General features: G+C 44.2%; 1 protein-coding gene across 2 annotated transcripts in view; it reads left to right on the plus strand.

Moving 5' to 3' along the window:
* The first annotated feature begins 1,375 nt into the window (after positions 1–1,375).
* Positions 1,376–16,890, plus strand: part of TMEM65 (transmembrane protein 65) — a 52,999-nt gene continuing 37,484 nt past the window's right edge. The window contains exons 1-2 of one of the 2 annotated variants that reach the window (XM_054017497.1): positions 1,376–2,152; positions 11,255–11,335. In XM_054017497.1, coding sequence (XP_053873472.1) covers positions 1,804–2,152; positions 11,255–11,335 — 430 coding nt within the window. In that variant the 5' untranslated portion in view covers positions 1,376–1,803. The remainder of the gene's footprint in view (positions 2,153–11,254; positions 11,336–16,890) is intronic. The other variant, XM_054017498.1, reaches the window with a different exon arrangement.

Below are 16,890 nucleotides of genomic sequence, written 5' to 3' on the forward strand. Positions count from 1 at the left end.
ATGCAAAACCTAATTAGAAATCTGAAATATTTGCGTTTATAAAAAAGAGCAACTGTCTTTTAATTTAAAAAGAATTCCCCTGCAGTGATTGCAATCCAAATGTTGCACAGCATTGTCCTGTTGCATTGGGGGGAGGGGGGAGATGAGGTGGAGAGAAGAGAAGAGAAGAGAAAAGGGATGAAAAAACCAAAGTGAAACATAGTTTGTTTTCCACTGCCTAAAAATGACAGGGTATTGGTTTGCTGATGTTTGTAACATGTTTTGATTATGTAAATCGTGATATCAATGTTAAGCTACTACTTATCAAATTTATTAGTAATAACAGGAAAGAACTTGTTTTAAAAAAATCTGGTTTGTATCTGCCAGTTTTAGTTACAACGATGACACTCTTCTGAGATGATTCATGCTTGCCCAGTAGCATGGGTTTCGGAAATTCAGAAACCACGTGCCTAAGCCTGGCACACCCTCTCTCTGTGTAATCTATAGAAAACAGAGAGGACAGCTCTCTGAGCTTCACTGCCTGAAACTAGTTCTCCAGACTCCCTCCCGCGAGGGAGAGAGAGGCACCCCATGAATATGATGTGTAAATAGCATCTTAACTCAGCCCGCTGGGAGAGCATGCATGCAGACCTTTGTCCCCCTCAGAGCACGTGTCAGGTCACGCAGATCCCTACCCTCCACTGTGGGACAGCCCCACCCACTAAAAAGAAATGCGAACCCACCCAGAATTCCGGGGGAAAGGAACGGGGCTGCGGGGATGACTCCATGCGATGACAATCCGGGGCCAACTGACATGGGGTAATGGCCCCAAGTTGCACTAAGAAGCTCTGGGCTGTGTTCTGTTTCCCGGACCCGAGCTGGCAAAGCTCGCCCTGCCCAAACAAAGCCCCGCTCCCACTGAGTCCAGGCTCGCTGCTGAGCCACACGCGGGCTCCCCTGGCACTTGCGGGCCGGGGAAATACCGCGGGCCGCGCCCAGTTCCCCCCGGGAGATGACAGTGGTAGAACCGGGCACTAACCCGCTCCTCGCAAGGGCTCGAAGCAAGGGAGCCGGGAGCACTGGGAGCGGAGGGGAGCGTGCCCCGGTGGTGCTGCTGAGCACGGCGGGAGGAGCCCCTTGGGGCGCGGGGCTGACCGCCCCCACTCATGCGCTCCGGAGCAAGGCCCGGGGGTCGGACATACAAGGGGTGGGGCCGGTGCTCGGCCTCCTCGGGGGCTGGGCCGTGTCCCGCACCGCCTGGCTGGGCAGGGCGCCTGCCACTCGGCTGGGCGGGACCCTCCATCTCTCCCGCTGTCGCTCAGGCAGCGGCCGGGCGCCTGCCACTCGGCTGGGCGGGACCCTCCATCTCTCCCGCTGTCGCTCAGGCAGCGGCCGGGCGCCTGCGCGGAGCCGCCCCCTCGGCTGTCCGCGGGCGCCGCCGGTGTTTGCCGCGTCTGTGCGGAGCGGCTGGGGTGTTCCCTTCGCAGCCGGCCCGGGGGCCGTAGGCTAGTGCCGCTGCCAGGAGCCTCCATGGGGCGGCGCAGGGAGCCGTGACTGACTCGCCCTTCCCCGGCCCGGAGCCCAGCCGCAGGAGGCGGCTGCAGAGAGAGGCGGAGAGGACCCCCCGCTCCCCGGCCGGCCGGCAGCCCATGAGCAGCGCGTCCCGCTCCCTAGTTTCGGTCACCGGCGCAGGAAGGAGCGGAGCTCGGCCGCGGCTGCTCGTTTCCCGGCTCCCGGGCTCTGCCCTGGATGGTGCCCGGCCCTGCCGCGCTTGGGGCTCCCGGACGGGGATTGTAGCTCCCTAGCGCCGCTCCCTGCCTGCTGATGTCGGCGTGGCTGAGCCGGGCGGCGCTGCTGCTGGGGCGGCCGGGGGGCCCCGCCGCCACCCCCTTCTGCCTGGGCTCCTTACGGGCCCCTCGCTGCTGCCGCCGCCTGGCCACCCTGCGCGGCGGGTCCGAGGGGCTGCGCCTTCCCCCGGCTTCGTCCTCCCCGGCCTCGGGGCTGGCGCCGCCCGGCCGCCCGCGGGCGCTGGGCACCCACCCCAAGAAGGAGCCGATTGAGGCGCTGAACACGGCGCAAGGCGCCCGCGACTTCATCTACAGCCTGCACTCCACCGAGCGGAGCTGCCTGCTGCGGGAGCTGCACCGCTTCGAGTCCATCGCCATCGCGCAAGGTGAGCGGCCAGCGCCTCCCCTCCCTGCTCTGCCCGTGTCGGGGCCCAGCCTGGCATCGCCGCGCCCGGGCTGCGACCCTCCCTCCCTCCAGCTCGGAGCGTGTCCTGTTCCCCCCCTGCGCTCGGGGGAGGCAGGGAGACGCCGACGCGCTGCCCTCTGCTAAAGTCATCCTGTACACGGCCCGTGCCGCGTCCTGCCAATGCACCCTGCATCTGGTTCTGCAGCTGCATTAGCCACGGGGGCCAGGCTGCCACCGCAGCCGCTAACGCTTTGGTAGCGTGACACCCTGCCCCCAAAGTAAGTGACATAGGCAGGGTTCCCCATCGCCTGCTCCCCCAGCCAGGTGTCCTGAGCAGCCGGGCTGGGGTGGCTGTGTCACGTACTTCAGGGTGCCTTTGATGAGCTAGGCTGTGCGGTGAAATGGGATGCTGCTCAGGGCCCAATGTTACTCATGAAAAGTTTTCCGTAAAAAAAAAAAAAAAAAAAAAAAAAAAAAAAAGTAGGAACGACACGCCTAGTGAAATGATTCCTCTCTTGCCTATTTCTGTTCATTGAAGAATAAAACATATTTTGGTGGAGGAAGGTGTGTTTGAAGAGCTTTAGGAACGGGAAGGAAAGACTCTCCAGTAGGCATTAGGAAGCAGAAGAGTAGAGTAGAGGGGGGGGGTTATACAAGTAGACAAGATCTGTGAATAACTTGAAAACAGTCTAGCATCAAATTGGGGAAGGCTACAGTGAAATAAAGATGAAAGAGGGCTGTATGCTGACCAATTAAATTAATACTAGCTTTAGGTTGTTGGTAAAGAGGGACAGGGAGAAAAAGTGAACTCTTTACCATATTAGAAAAACAAACTTAATGAAAATAGAAGCAGAAAACAAAATGTTAAAACTAGGGCTTTCTATTTCATTCTAGACTAAATTGTCTATTTTGAGCTTTTAAAATTGTGGTATTTAAAGATTTGGCATGTCAGATTTTAGGGAGGCTTCTCGGAACTCCAGGAAAAGAGATGGAAGCAAAATGATAGACTGTGGGGAAAAGGAATAAAATGATTCCAAGGAACCCTTTTCACACTCTTGTTACTCAGCTTGTATGAGTTTTTCTGGATGTTGATATAATTTATTGATTCAGTGAAGCATTCAGGTCTTACTTCGTAAGAATTCAGCCTTTTCTCCATCCTATGCATTTAGCCAATTGAATCCTTAAAAAGCAATAGAGTAAGTAGGAGACTCATGTAAAATGTGACTTAAAAAATGTACTAATGATATGTGTATATATAAAAGTAAATTTGTCTTTGTTGTGCAGTATCAGTGCATAGGGACAATGTCCTCTACCTTCAACACCCGTAGCTCGGCAATTCTTGGGCAACATAACCTTTGTGTTTGTCAAAGTGTTACGCAGCTAGAGTTCATAAGCTTCCGAAGATACCATGCAGGTGGCCAATTTTAAAAAATTTCACCTAGCTTTTGTTTCAGAACTTGATGTAACACAAACAAACAAACACCCTATTAAGCGGAGTACTGAATTTGAAATTCTGACTCTTATAATTTAACTGTATTAGGTACCATACAATTTTTTAAATTAAAATATTCAAGATTCTGTAAAAAGAACAGGAGTACTTGTGGCACCTTAGAGACTACTTATTAAAGAAATCCACTCATATTTGAGGTAGGCCTCTTTGTGGCTTCGGTAGTACTGTAATGTATGTCCTTGGAAAGGGCACTTTTATGGCCTGTAGATGTACAGTGCAAGTCTCGAGGAAACATTGAAGTAAATGGAAAACAGCTACAACATTCAGCCCTAGAAGCACTGTTTCACTGAAGAAATAATGTGCTTTTCTTATTTTTGTTATGTAAATGTGTAAATGAATACTATAAATATAGCATTACTATTCTGTGATAGAAAGCAAGTGACATTTTAAAAGATTACTCTGTGACTATCTCTTGAGAAAATTCAAGATTTTGTGGAGCTTTACTGCTAGCTTTTGACAAAGCAATACATGAGGTGTGAATAGTTGTATTCTTTAGCATAGTTGCCAAAGCTCCTTATTCAATGATAAATGGGACAAGAAGAAATGTTTTTATTTCAACATAATGTTTGAGGATTGATACAGAGATAAACAGATTGCATTAAGTAGTTTGCTAAACTACTGCTAGATGCATTCCTCTATAACTGCATTTCTATAAAATCCATAGTCTGCATACCTGTTAACTAAGTATTTAGAAGACTAAACAGGAACAAAACAGTCAGGCCATATTAATCTTTATTGTATTTGAATTATGACTTCTTTATTACAGATCTGTAAAATTATCAGCGACACCTCTCTTATACTCTTGGCACTCATGAAAATTAGTTAATAGCACAATTAACAGAAGACTCAGGAGGAACCTCACACAGTATGACAACAAAAGTAAATGGACCGCACAGTATAGATAAAATAGCTACTCCATCCTTGGTAAACATTACTCCTCAAATAGCATTTGTCTCCAAAAATCCCTCTAAAAATTTTTGGAGACTCCCCTGCAGGTCAACATATCCAGGCTAATTCGAGTTGGGTGTGTGTTTGTGTGTATGTATTCCAGAGGAAAGGGTCCCTCATGTAGAATGCCCTGCCAATTTAGTGAGAGGGATCTCTGGCTAGAGTATCAGAGTAGCAGCCGTGTTAGTCTGTATCCGCAAAAAGAACAGGAGTACTTGTGGCACCTTAGAGACTAACAAATTTATTAGAGCATAAGCTTTCGTGGACTACAGCCCACTTCTTCGGATGCATATAGAATGAAACATATATTGAGGAGATATATATACACACATACAGAGAGCATGAACAGATGGGAGTTGTCTTACCAACTCTGAGAGGCCAATTAAGTAAGAGGAAAAAAAACTTTTGAAGTGATAATCAAGCTAGCCCAGTACAGACAGGTTGATAAGGCTAGAGTGTCTCCACAGGTCTCGACTTTAACCATGTGGCATGTAGAGAGAGGCAGGCCTCGAGTCATTTAGGGATTTGTATATCTATACTAGTACCTTCAACTCCACCTGGAAATCTGCAGGCAGCCAGGACAGATCTGGGAGTACTGATAGAAGAATCTCATAATGGGATGCTCTACTTACTGAGTGGGTTGCTACATTTTGCATTAATGTTAGCTTCCCAATGGATTTAAAATGCAGCCCCAAGTAGAGTGTAGCCCAGTCTTGATGTGACAGAAGTATGAATTATTGTTACAAGCTCAGCATTGGAAAGAGAATGCTGTAAGGTGGGAGAAAGGGTTCAAGTGATCTTAGCTACTTGTTGAAAGGTTACTGGGGATAATTGAGACTCTAACTTGATTCCACATGGAGAAGATATCCTCAAAGGGTATGTCTAGACAGCAAAGAAAACCCCACGACTGGCCCGTGCCAGCTGACTCAGGTTGCGGGGCTGTTTCATTGCTGTGTAGAATTGTGGGCTCGGGCTGAAGCCCAGGCTCTAGGATCCTGTGGGGTGGGAGGGTCCCAGAGTTTGGGCTCCAGACAGAGCCCAGAAGTCTGCATAGTAATGAAACAGCCCTGGAGACTGAGCCCCATAACCCCGAGTTGTCTGGCATGGGCCAGCCATGGGTTTTCCTTTGCTATGCAGACATACCCTTTGAGGGACATATATTGTCACCACATCTTCCAGTTACTTTCCCTGATCTATTAACCTCACCTTTATTTTTATTTTTTTTCTGGATTGAGCCTAGGGTGACCAGACAGCAAATGTGAAAAATTGGGACAGGGGGTGGGAGATAATAGGAGTCTGTATAAGAAAAAGACCTCAAAATCGGGACTGTCCCTATAAAATTGGGACATCTGGTCACCCTAATTGAGCCTAGTATTTGTCAGCATGAATTTGGTAATATAGTGCATTCATTCTGGCTTCTCATTGAAAAGCAAGACACTATAAGGAATTGACTGCCTGGAATCATATTTGAATTAGTTTATTTGGTATTGCTTCGGGGTCACTTGGTTAAAAGGCTACTAGGAATTCAGCCATCAAAATTTTTGTTTAACTTGCCATGCCTGCTGCAACTAACAAACTTTCTCCTCCTTGATGAGAAAATAATAAAAGGTGTGCATAGTTCTGTCACCGTATACGCTTAAGCTTGGTTCATGTCTGTGGTCTTCTGATGTGTACTGAAGCTTCAGCTCTTGACACAATACACCTTTATGGAAGAAAAGCTTTTAGTATGTGCCCCGCTTGACCAAGAATTCCTAGTTAGAATAAGTTTTTGATTCCCTTCCTTCACTACCTCTTTTGTGCCCTCGCAGAGACTCTCATTAGTTAGGGGAGACTGTAAGCAGACAGGAGACTTGTTCACATCAAGAACCAAAGGGGGCCTGTTTCCCAACTAATTACCAAGCCCATGACCAGAAGAATATAGTCCCGCCGTCTTCGTCTACCAACTGCCTTACAGCTAGATAGGGCGGGACGTCTTGCCTGCAGCTTCCACTAACATCAGAGGCCGAGGAATAACTTACTATTGTCACCACTGCTGCACTGAAGAACAATTGTCAGATAGGTGAGCCAGAGCCATCACCCTTAACATTTAGAAGCCGCCAATCCGAACATGTTGGCCTGTGAAAAACGTTTGTATCATTACTATTCCAAAATGTAACACGTTCCTGTGCACCGTGATCATGCAGCTATGCACAAGTGTATAGGATAATTCCTTGGGATGCAAGTGTATAGGATAATTCCTTGGGATGCATTCCAAATATAACTGATTTGTTTTATGTTAGGTGTTGGTGTCGGCTCCCTGTTGCAGAAGTGGATCCCAAGTTCTGTTTTCTTTCCCCAGTGCTACTGATTGGTTTACACTGGTTGATGTTATCAGGCCTATCTATCTAAGGGCTAGAAATGTACTTTAAAAAAATAAAAGCAGAAGTTCTCCTTTATACTTTTAGTCCTCAATCAGAAGGCCTGTGTCTGTGTGCTTGGCAGTGCCCTGAAGGAAGCCACATAGTGCTGTGATTCTCAATCTTTCCAGACTACTGTACTCCTTTCAGGAGTCTGATTTGTCTTGCGTACTCCAAGTTTCACCTCACTTAAAAACTACTTGCTTACAAAAGTGTCACATCACACTATTATTGAAAAATTGCTTACTTTCTCATTTTTATCACATAATTATAAAATAAATCAATTTGGAATATGAATATTGTACTTACATTTCATTGTGATATTTGAGCCTGTTTTTCACTTGTGAGCCTTGTCAGAAGCCTGAGCCCCAGGCAGTGGGTGTGAAGCATGCTACTTAGCTTTGCAGGGATTCCTGTGGTGTGGGGCCCTGGGCAATTGCCCTGCTTGTCACTCCTTAATGCCGGCCCTGCACTTGCAATCCTCCTAAAACCGTCCTGTGACGACGACCCCCCCCCCTCCCCCGATGACTGCAACCCTAAGGTTGAAAAACACTGCTCTAGATGAGTTGAGTACCCCCTGGAAGACTTGTGTGTACTCCCAGGGGTACATGTACTCCTGGTTGAGAACCACTGACACGGAGGAACCTCTCACAGGAGCATGTAGCTCTGGGTGGGAAGACTGGGAGGAGGAAAAAGTAAAGAATTGGATTTTTAGGGAGTGTTGTCAAGATACTATTTTACCTTACGATATGTCCTGCCAATTGAGGTAGAATACATTTTTTTAAAAGCATTCCATGTTAAAATTTTGACAGTACAGCACACTATCTAGTGATGTATCTACAACATTAATTTTATATTTTTTCTTGTAACATGGAAATCCTTTGCAAGTTGTTCTCAAACAGAGAAGCTTGAGGTTTATGTTCCAGAGTTTCCATTCTTCCTGGAAAATACAGTTTGTAAATGGGATGTCTGTCCCTTACAAACATCTCAAAATCACACAGATGGACTGCACTTGCATCATGTTTTACTTCCTCCCTCTTTATAATTGTAAAAGCACTAAGTGGTGGGGCTGACAAATTCCTCTTTTTTCTGTTTTGGATATATCTGAAATGCTTCCAACTTCGCTTTATTTTCTGAATAAAAGTGGTGCCCCTGATAAGTTTTGCTTAGCAGTGGGACAGAGTTAATTCCTCCTCCCTGCCCCCACCCCCCACTTTTTTAAACATGGTCAGAAGAGGAAGGTGTCACTGATTCCACAGTAGTGGAAAAACTTAGTTACTGTCGAAAAGTTCTTTACACAGAGAATCATTTACACTTCTAAATTTCCTTTTATGTAACAAAACCATCTTCTGATGAAAATTAAGAAGTCTTTGTAGAAAGAATTTGTTTTCAGTGAAAAGATTGTTACATTCAAGTTTTCTACTTTCAGTTTGATCAAACTTGCATTTCTAAAGTGACTTTTATGAAAACACCCCTGCGCAATGTACTAAGGCATACCAAGACCAGCGGGTTGAGCGTCACTCTTTGGCCCAGTGACCACTTACATGATTCTGCTGGGATCATTTCCTCTGCAAAATAAGCTTCCTTGCACTGGGTATGTGTGTGTGCATATTTTGGGTAGACTAATTGGTCTACTGTGGGGAATATTCCTGACAAACAGTGTGAAATGGCAGATAATAGTTGAAGCTGAAGGGAAGATTCTTCTGGCATCCCTTTATGGCTATTGTATATATGTGCAAGTGGATTTTGAGCTATGCATAGATGGAACCATCTGCCTTCTGGCTAACTCTTACATAGTTTGTGCTTGCTCTAGGCAAGCAATTTTTTTTTTCCAGTGGGAGAACCAAATGGTTAGATTCATCATTATTTTGATAATTGGTGGTTGTGCAGATTTTGTGCCTGTGCTGCTAAACATTCATAACAGTTTTGCAAGAGTAAGCTGCTTTGACTAGTGCAGACAGTTCTTATCCAATATGACAGCAAGCTCTTTCAGCTGGTATGTTTGCAAAACTCACTAGTGAGTGCAAAAGGTTAATTCACAGAATGAATGAGACTAAGATATTTCAGACTGATGTCAAGTCTCTGTATAAAGGAGGCATGTACAGCAACTGCTGTATAGCTTGTCTAGAATGTTAAAAGAAAATACAAACAATATTGAGTTTGAGCTTTGGTCAATCTTACACTTTGTATTTTACACAAAGCATCAATTTATGGGAATATAAGAATTACTGTTTATGATAGTTTATGTTAATATTTCTGTGTAGAAGCTAAGCAACATACATTAATGCTAATAGTCTTTTTGATAGACAATATAATTGGTAAGCATTTACACCACAGTAGAAAATCAGAAGCCTTTCATTGCTATTTTCTGTTGACATGTACAGCAATTAGCTCAATTATCAGCAATAAATCATATTAACTTTAAAAAGTTTGTTCAGTTTTATGTTTAGATACATTCTTTGATAATTTGTTCAAATAGCAGAAGTTGTAGGTGATAAGGTGTGAATAATATACATGGCTTTCTTGGCAAAAGAGAATGTGTGTGTATATAATACATACAAACTAGTCCAACCAGGGGACATTCAGAGTTAAGTCTTGCTTTATTTGCTTTGGTACAATACTTGGCCTGAGGGGAAAAATGCGTTTTCTTTGTCAGAATCATGAGCCTGTTCATCCACAAAATTGTCACAGCAGCTTTTGAGTAAAAGTATTCAATGAAGTAAGTTGCTGTGCAAAGCAGATTTGGCTTTGTTGGTCTGACCCAGCCACGCCCCTTTCTGATGGCTGGAACTGTGGATTCTGCCTTGTTCAGATAAGAACTCTATTATGGAGTTTAGCCAAGGAGAACTGAATGCCCAATTGGGCTTAAAAACTCCACAGGTAACTGTATTAGTATATAGAGGCCTGGGTCAGACCTCTCTTATCTGCGAACACCACAACTACCCCACTAAGTAAATAGGGTCAAAAGTTGGATTTCTTCACTCTCCTCATCCCTAGATGAAACTATTTTGTCTTGTAAAAAATAGTCTGGATTAATTTTCATGCTAATTTTCCCCCTCCACAAATGTGGTTGGCACTAAGGTTATAGCACCTTTGGTAGCTTGCAAAACAATCAGCACCGGATGCAGGTGGAGCAGAGAGAAAAGATTTGAAGACTAGGCATTTCATTGGATACCTCAGTTATGAGCCTTCTGAGCTGAGAACTTGAAAAATGTTAATCTGCAAAGTTAAAAAAGCTTTAACATGTACTGCTCTTGAGGAGTTGAAAATCTTAGTTTCTAGTTGCATAACTACCTTCGGTTGCACTACAGAGCTGCACAGCAGTTCTTCACCTAGTTTTCTTTATTCCTATATTCCTCTGCATTTTTACACGTTATTTAAAAAAATACAAAACCCTCTGTCAATCCAACAATAAAATTGCAAATTCAAATAGTTGGGAAACTCAATTTTAAATTTCTTATAGGAATGGTATCTTGCCCTCTTTATACATGTAGTATTTTTGCTAGATTAAATGTTTATTTTAATACATATGTTATGTGCCATATACGCAAGTTAAAATTTCCTGACTTGTTTTGTGTTTAAACTTGCAAACCTAACATAGTGTTGATTTTGTTTAGGACTTGATACTGGTTCCTTGTGTATAACCTGTGAAAACAGGAGCTTCTTATAGAAAGCACTCCAGGTTGAGGCTGTTGAGATATTGTTAGAGTACCAAAAGTGGGATAGGGTTTAATAGTCTAAATTACAAAGGAAGCATTTAATCATTTAAAACAGAATTAGCCTGAAATTTGTCTCAGAAAATGTCTAAACATATAGCTGTCCATTTTTACACTAGATTCAGCAACAAACTGTTTGGTGCAATTTAACTCCTTTTATGACTCATTCACCTGATTTCGCTTTGTGCTCCATTCTGCAGTGTTCTATCTGTCTGTTTTTATGAAACCACTTCTTTAATTTGATATTGCATCTATTTCTCTATTCTCAATAGTTTTCTATTTGTATCTAGAAATTCTCAGAGCCTGATGCTGCAGACTTTACTGTCATAAAAAACATCTTATTAAAGACAATGATGCTGCAATCAGTGGTAGTTTTGTATACAGGATTAGGCCTCTCCATCAGTTATAAAGCCCTATCCTTTCTGGCAGGTAAATTATGGTAGCTGGGATGGTTTTAAATATAAGCTACTAGAGAATGACTTGTTCCTGTTTTTGCTTTTTAAAACGTTTAGCATCCAGATACCCAAAACCACTGGTACCCTTTGAGAAGGCAACGAAGCGGGTAACATCACCAGAGTCAACCAGTACTTCTGGTATGGCAAAATCTCTTATGTTTGCTGGCTTTATGCAGCACGAAAAATGTAGGAAATTATCAGTTTGACATACTTCTGCTTGCTTGTTTTGAAGCAGTTGGCATGTTTTGTTAGCAGGAATAAAGTTTGCAGTTCTGTTTATAATTCAAGAATGTCAGCTAAGCCCAAAAATTATTATGGGAGTTTTTTTAGCTCAATTGTACAAAGTTGTTCTTTTCCTTCTCCTTGTGGAGAGGTTTATGAACTATATCTTAACTTTTAGTTAATGCTGAAACAGGCATGCTTCTTTGAAATAGCTCTGTTTCACTCTGAAAGCATTGGCAACCTGTACCTTATACCATCAGCATCACTTTACTAGAAAAGAGCTACAGCTGGTACACTAAATGTTCAGTACCCTAGTACTGAAATACTTTCACCACTAAAAATATTGTGTTACTCATTTAAAAAAAAAACAAAGCAGTAATTACTGTTCATAGGTGAAATGAAATGGAATATTCTAATTTAGATTTAGGCCTACATTTTCAAAATTGTGCATGTGCAATTTTGCATATATATTTTGTGCCAAGTTACTTCATAAATTATGTTTGCACACTTTTACATGCATGTCTTTACAAATTTGAACCTTAAGGCCTGGTCCTGCATATGCTTACCCGTGTTTTAACTTCAAGTACGTGAGTAGTCATGTTGAAGTTAATGGGATTACTTACTTACATACTTAAAGTTCAGTATATGCATAAGTATGTGCAGGAGTGGGGTCTAAGTTTGAAAATATATGTAAAAGTAGTAATCTTATATCTGTAAAAGGAATACATTTATGCCTGTAAGAAGTTAGATTTTAAACTAACCTTTCTAGAGGAAAATATGCTACTTTTTGATATAGTAAGACTTTTAGGAGAGATCAACATTCTGCTAACACTAAATGTGTAGTTTGATTTTTATGGTTCATATTACTATCCTAGTTAAAAACACTTTAGCAGCCATAAGCGGTATTCAAAGTGTGCATATGCTTAGTTCCTTTATGTTCTCCATCAGAGGTTTAGTTCTGGTGTGTCATCTAAATGCAAGGGGACTGTTCCCCACTGAATGTTAGTAAGGGGGCGTGTTTTGGTTGGTTAGCTCCCAGCACTAAAAGGGGAGGGGTCGATGGGAAATCAGGAGCCTGAGACTGACAGGCCCCAGGAACAATGGCGAGAGGCCAATGCTCCAGGTCAGCCTGATTGACAGGGCAGGCAGGCTAATCAGCGAGACAGGAGGCCAGGGTGGGTCCCGTCCTCCGTGTGAGTTGGAATTACCTGGGTCAGACTGAGTGGGGCCGAGCTAAGGAGAAAGCAGGGGCCCAAGCTGAGCTGGAGAGCAGAACCGTGCCAGATCCAGAGGGGCCAGAGGCACAGCCACAGAGCCAGAGACACAGCCCAGGGAGAGCAGATCCTGTGCTGGGAGCAGAGCTGCAGCCACAGAGCCAGGTGTGGTGAGCAAGTGGGGCCAGCCAAGGGGGGACCTTGGGCAAAGGGCCCAGCACAGAAAGACACCCCTAGCCAAGGGCCCTTGCAGGCCAGACCAGGAGGGGGACCGTAACCTGATGGGGGGCTGACGCTGGGAAGAAGGGTCCCACCACTCAAAGCCCAGAGGTGTGTGGCCACCACCATTGCAAGTGTCCAACCCGCAGCATACCTGCAGCACAGCCAGGGCCTGAGAAGGAGGCCTGGGACCTACAAGGAACAGACTAGTCTCTGTGAACTGCCCTGATGTTCCAGAGACACTGTTTGTAATGTTCCCTGCCGCAGAGCAGGGTGATGTGTTTTCCTTTAACTTTTCCCATTTTTCCTTATTCTTTTTTTAGATTAATTGTTAATTAAACAACTTGTATTTGCTTTAAATTGTATGAAATGATCAGTGGGTCAGGGAGGTGCCCAGTGCAAAGAGAGTACCCCGGAGTGGGGACACCCTAGCCCCTGTCCTGGGTGACCACAGCAGGGTTGGGGGTCGAGCCCCCCAGGAATCCTGGGCCCAGCCTTGTCGGGGTTTACGAGGACTCCGCCAGACAGGAGAGTGGAAGGGGAGACCTCAAGGGCAGGGAGGCCTCTGGGTAAAGGAGGTGGGAGCGAGGACTCAGATCCTTTCGCTAGGCCACTTCACCCAGGAAAGTTCCCCACAATAGCGGGACCATTCCCCTGCCTACATAATATAAAATAAAATGTGGGGTTTCACTTATGGCGGGAGGGATAGCTCAGGGGTTTGAGCATTGGCCTGCTAAATCCAGGGTTGTGAGTTCAATCCTTGAGGGGGCCATTTAGGGAGCGGGGGCAAAAAATCTGTCTGGGGATTGGTCCTGCTTTGAGCAGGGGGTTGGACTAGATGACCTCCTGAGGTCCGTTCCAACCCTGACATTCTATATTCTAATTAAGCAAGGAGAAAAGTTTACCCTGAATTGCCAGCTCTTAGCCACTTCCAGTTTTATTTAGCCAAAGTGTACTAGGTGCTGTACAGAAGTATGAAGAAATAGTCTGTGCCCTTAGAAATTTAAAGTATAAAAAGACAAAGTAGACAATGGGATGCAGCTAGATATGGTATACAAGCAAAGTAGTCAGGGCAAATGTCACAAATCTTGTTAAGTTCCATTTTAAAAATATATCTAGAAATGGCTAGATTAAGAGACAGTTGGAGATCACTTGTTTTTAAAAATATAGTGGAACTATTTCCAACAACAAATAATATCTTCTTTTAGTTTACTCTTATTCTGCGTGAAACTTTCCTTCATAACAAATAACATCTTGCTTGAGTCTTGGGACATGTACTAACAACGCTTGCAATTAAACTTGTTCTTTCATTTCTGATGGCTTTTTGAAATTTTCAGTTTTTGTCCCCATGAATTATATTTACTTGGCTTTGAAGGCAGAAGTTCAGAAAAATGTTTTATCCAATAGATGTGATGTTTTTCATCCAAAAACTCTCTCAATACTATCTGAAAGAAGTTAAAGGTACTTCTGCAGTGTTCATTGTATACTTTATTCTTGAGATAGACATATGTTTTTTAATGTATAGCCCAGGTTTTGCTAAACTTTAGCAGAGTCATGGCACATGTCAGCATTTGCTGTTTCTCTTCTTTCTAGTTTATTAAATGGTGTTTCCTCAGCCTGTCTGCCACATTCCATTTATCTCTGATAGTATGTTTACACTCTGTTCTTTGGATTCCTTTGGAAGACTTGTTGTTTGAATTATTCATTTTGTAGTTGTTTTTAAAATGGTGAGGATAGATGTTTATTGTGCCTTGGGGAAGGACGCACTAAGGAAAGGCACTCCGTTTGTAGTCCTTTAAGAAGAGGAACCAGATGGTTAGAGACGTAAGATTGAAGGAGCGCCTTCTTGAGCAGGCAATGAAGCCTGCCTGGACACTGGGGACCGCTTTGGGAAGTTAGGTCCCTCAAAGAACACTAGAGCTGGGACTTCTCAGCCAAGCTCAAATTACTCAAGCAGAAGGAAGAGGGACCGCTCCCTTTCATTGGGCTAGCTGAGAAAAACCCTCCTAAGACAGCCCAGGGCCTTTCCAGAGGTTGGACTTGACTTCTCTGCCTAAGAATAGTACTGAACAGCACTGAGAGTCTCCCGGTCCACGGGTTAGAGTGGGACTGTCAGCCCGCTCTCCAGTACTGAGGTGGGAGCAAAGAGAGCCTGTACTGTTGACTCAGTACTGCCTCGGGCAACCACTGAGACTGTCAGTCTCCTTCTTGACTGTATATCAAGCAACAGCAGATTTTCTGTGCCTTTCTATCTCTGACTCGCCGCTCATTCAGGACCAGTTGACTACAGTGCTATCATCCTTGGCATCCTCGGATCCCCTTGGTTTGGTGGCAAACTTACTGTTGTTGCTGATGCCATCTGTGATGTTGCACTCTATATGATTTTATAAAAATATGCTGATGGTGTGAATATAATGTAACTGGAATATGCTTCATGCAAAAGGTCTCTTGTAAGGTATCATTACAAAGCTCATAATCTACTGAGTGTGGTCATCCTATTCGTATAAATGTATCACTCTTGTATCAGAAACTAGAAATATGAAATATAATTCTGAGGGCCTATTGCAATTATGCAAAGTGTGGGTCATTAATGGTGGTTTGGAATCTTGATGGCTCCCATTATCCAGGACAATTGACTGTAGATGGCTCTGTTTTACTTGTAAGTCTTCCTGTATATGTGTGTGCTGGCAAATGGGTAATGAAGTCTTAGTCTTCAGGTGATCATGTCACCTGAACTGGAATCCATCTTTCACCTGGTGCTTTTCCATTGAGAAGGAGGCGGTGGGAACCCAGAGAGGGACAAAGGATTCCCGCCTTATGCAAAAGATATATAAATGGCTGCCCCTTTTTGTTCTGTTCCACCCATCATGAGAAATCTCCTAGCTACCACCTGAGCTGGAACAAGGGCTGTACCAGGGGAAAGGATTGTGCCCAGACTAGAAAGACGTCCAGTCTGTGAAATAATCTTATTGAAACATCTCTAAGGGTGAGATTTTATCTGTATTCAGTTTATTACTGTATTAGGCTTAGATTTTCGTGTTTTGTTTTGTTTTATTTTATTTTACTTGGTAATTGACTTTGTTCTGTCTGCTATTACTTGGAACTACTTAAATCCTACTTTCTGTATTTAATAAAATTACTTTTTACTTATTAATTAACCCAGAGTATGTGTTAATACCTGGGGAGGGGACAAACAGCTGTGCATATCTCTCTATCAGTGTTATAGAGGGCGAACAATTTGAGCTTTATACAGAGTAAAATGGATTTATTTGGGGTTTAGACCCCATTGGGAGTTGGGCATCTGAGTGTTAAAGACAGGAACACTTCTGTAAGTTGCTTTCAGTTAAGTCTGCAGCTTTGGGGCACATGGTTCAGACCCTGGGTCTGTGTTGGAGTAGACTGGCATGTCTGGCTCAACAAGATGGTGCTGAAGTCCCAAGCTGGCAGGGAAAGCAGGGGCAGAAGTCGTCTTGGCACATCAGATGGCAGCCCCAAGGTAGTTTTCTGTGATCCAACCCGTCACACTCCGTACTGCAGTTCACCCTTGGTGCAGGGTTGTTGTTGACTTCCTGCTTGGCATGAAAATCATCGTTGACGTGCATAGAATCTTCGGTACTGATTCTCTCTACAATGCAGCCTGCATCTGCTGTCCTTGGACCATCTTCGTTTTTGGTACCGATGCCTCTTTTGGGACCCAGTGTGAGGTTAAGGCCAGTACCAATATCCAAGGTCCTGTTGACTGTTCCTTTGGCACCAATGGCTTGGGTTGGGCTATGGATAATATTGGATGTTTGGTGGCCCTGTCGAGTGACCCTACCGACACGATCAAGCTATTTGGAGGGATCCTCGCAGTCAAGCTCAAAGCATCTCCCTCCCCTTTCCCATTGCTCTCTATCTCAAAGGTCATCGAGACACAGCAGGAAACACAGTCGGTACTGGGATCGGTACCGTTCCTGCAGTAGACACATGAGACCTTGGCTTAGTTCTTTCTGGTTGGCAATGCAATATCTTTATTCACAGTGGCCTCTATAGAAGTCC

Source organism: Malaclemys terrapin, chromosome 2 (genome assembly GCF_027887155.1).
Source record: "Malaclemys terrapin pileata isolate rMalTer1 chromosome 2, rMalTer1.hap1, whole genome shotgun sequence".
Classification (NCBI taxonomy): Eukaryota; Metazoa; Chordata; order Testudines; family Emydidae; genus Malaclemys; species Malaclemys terrapin.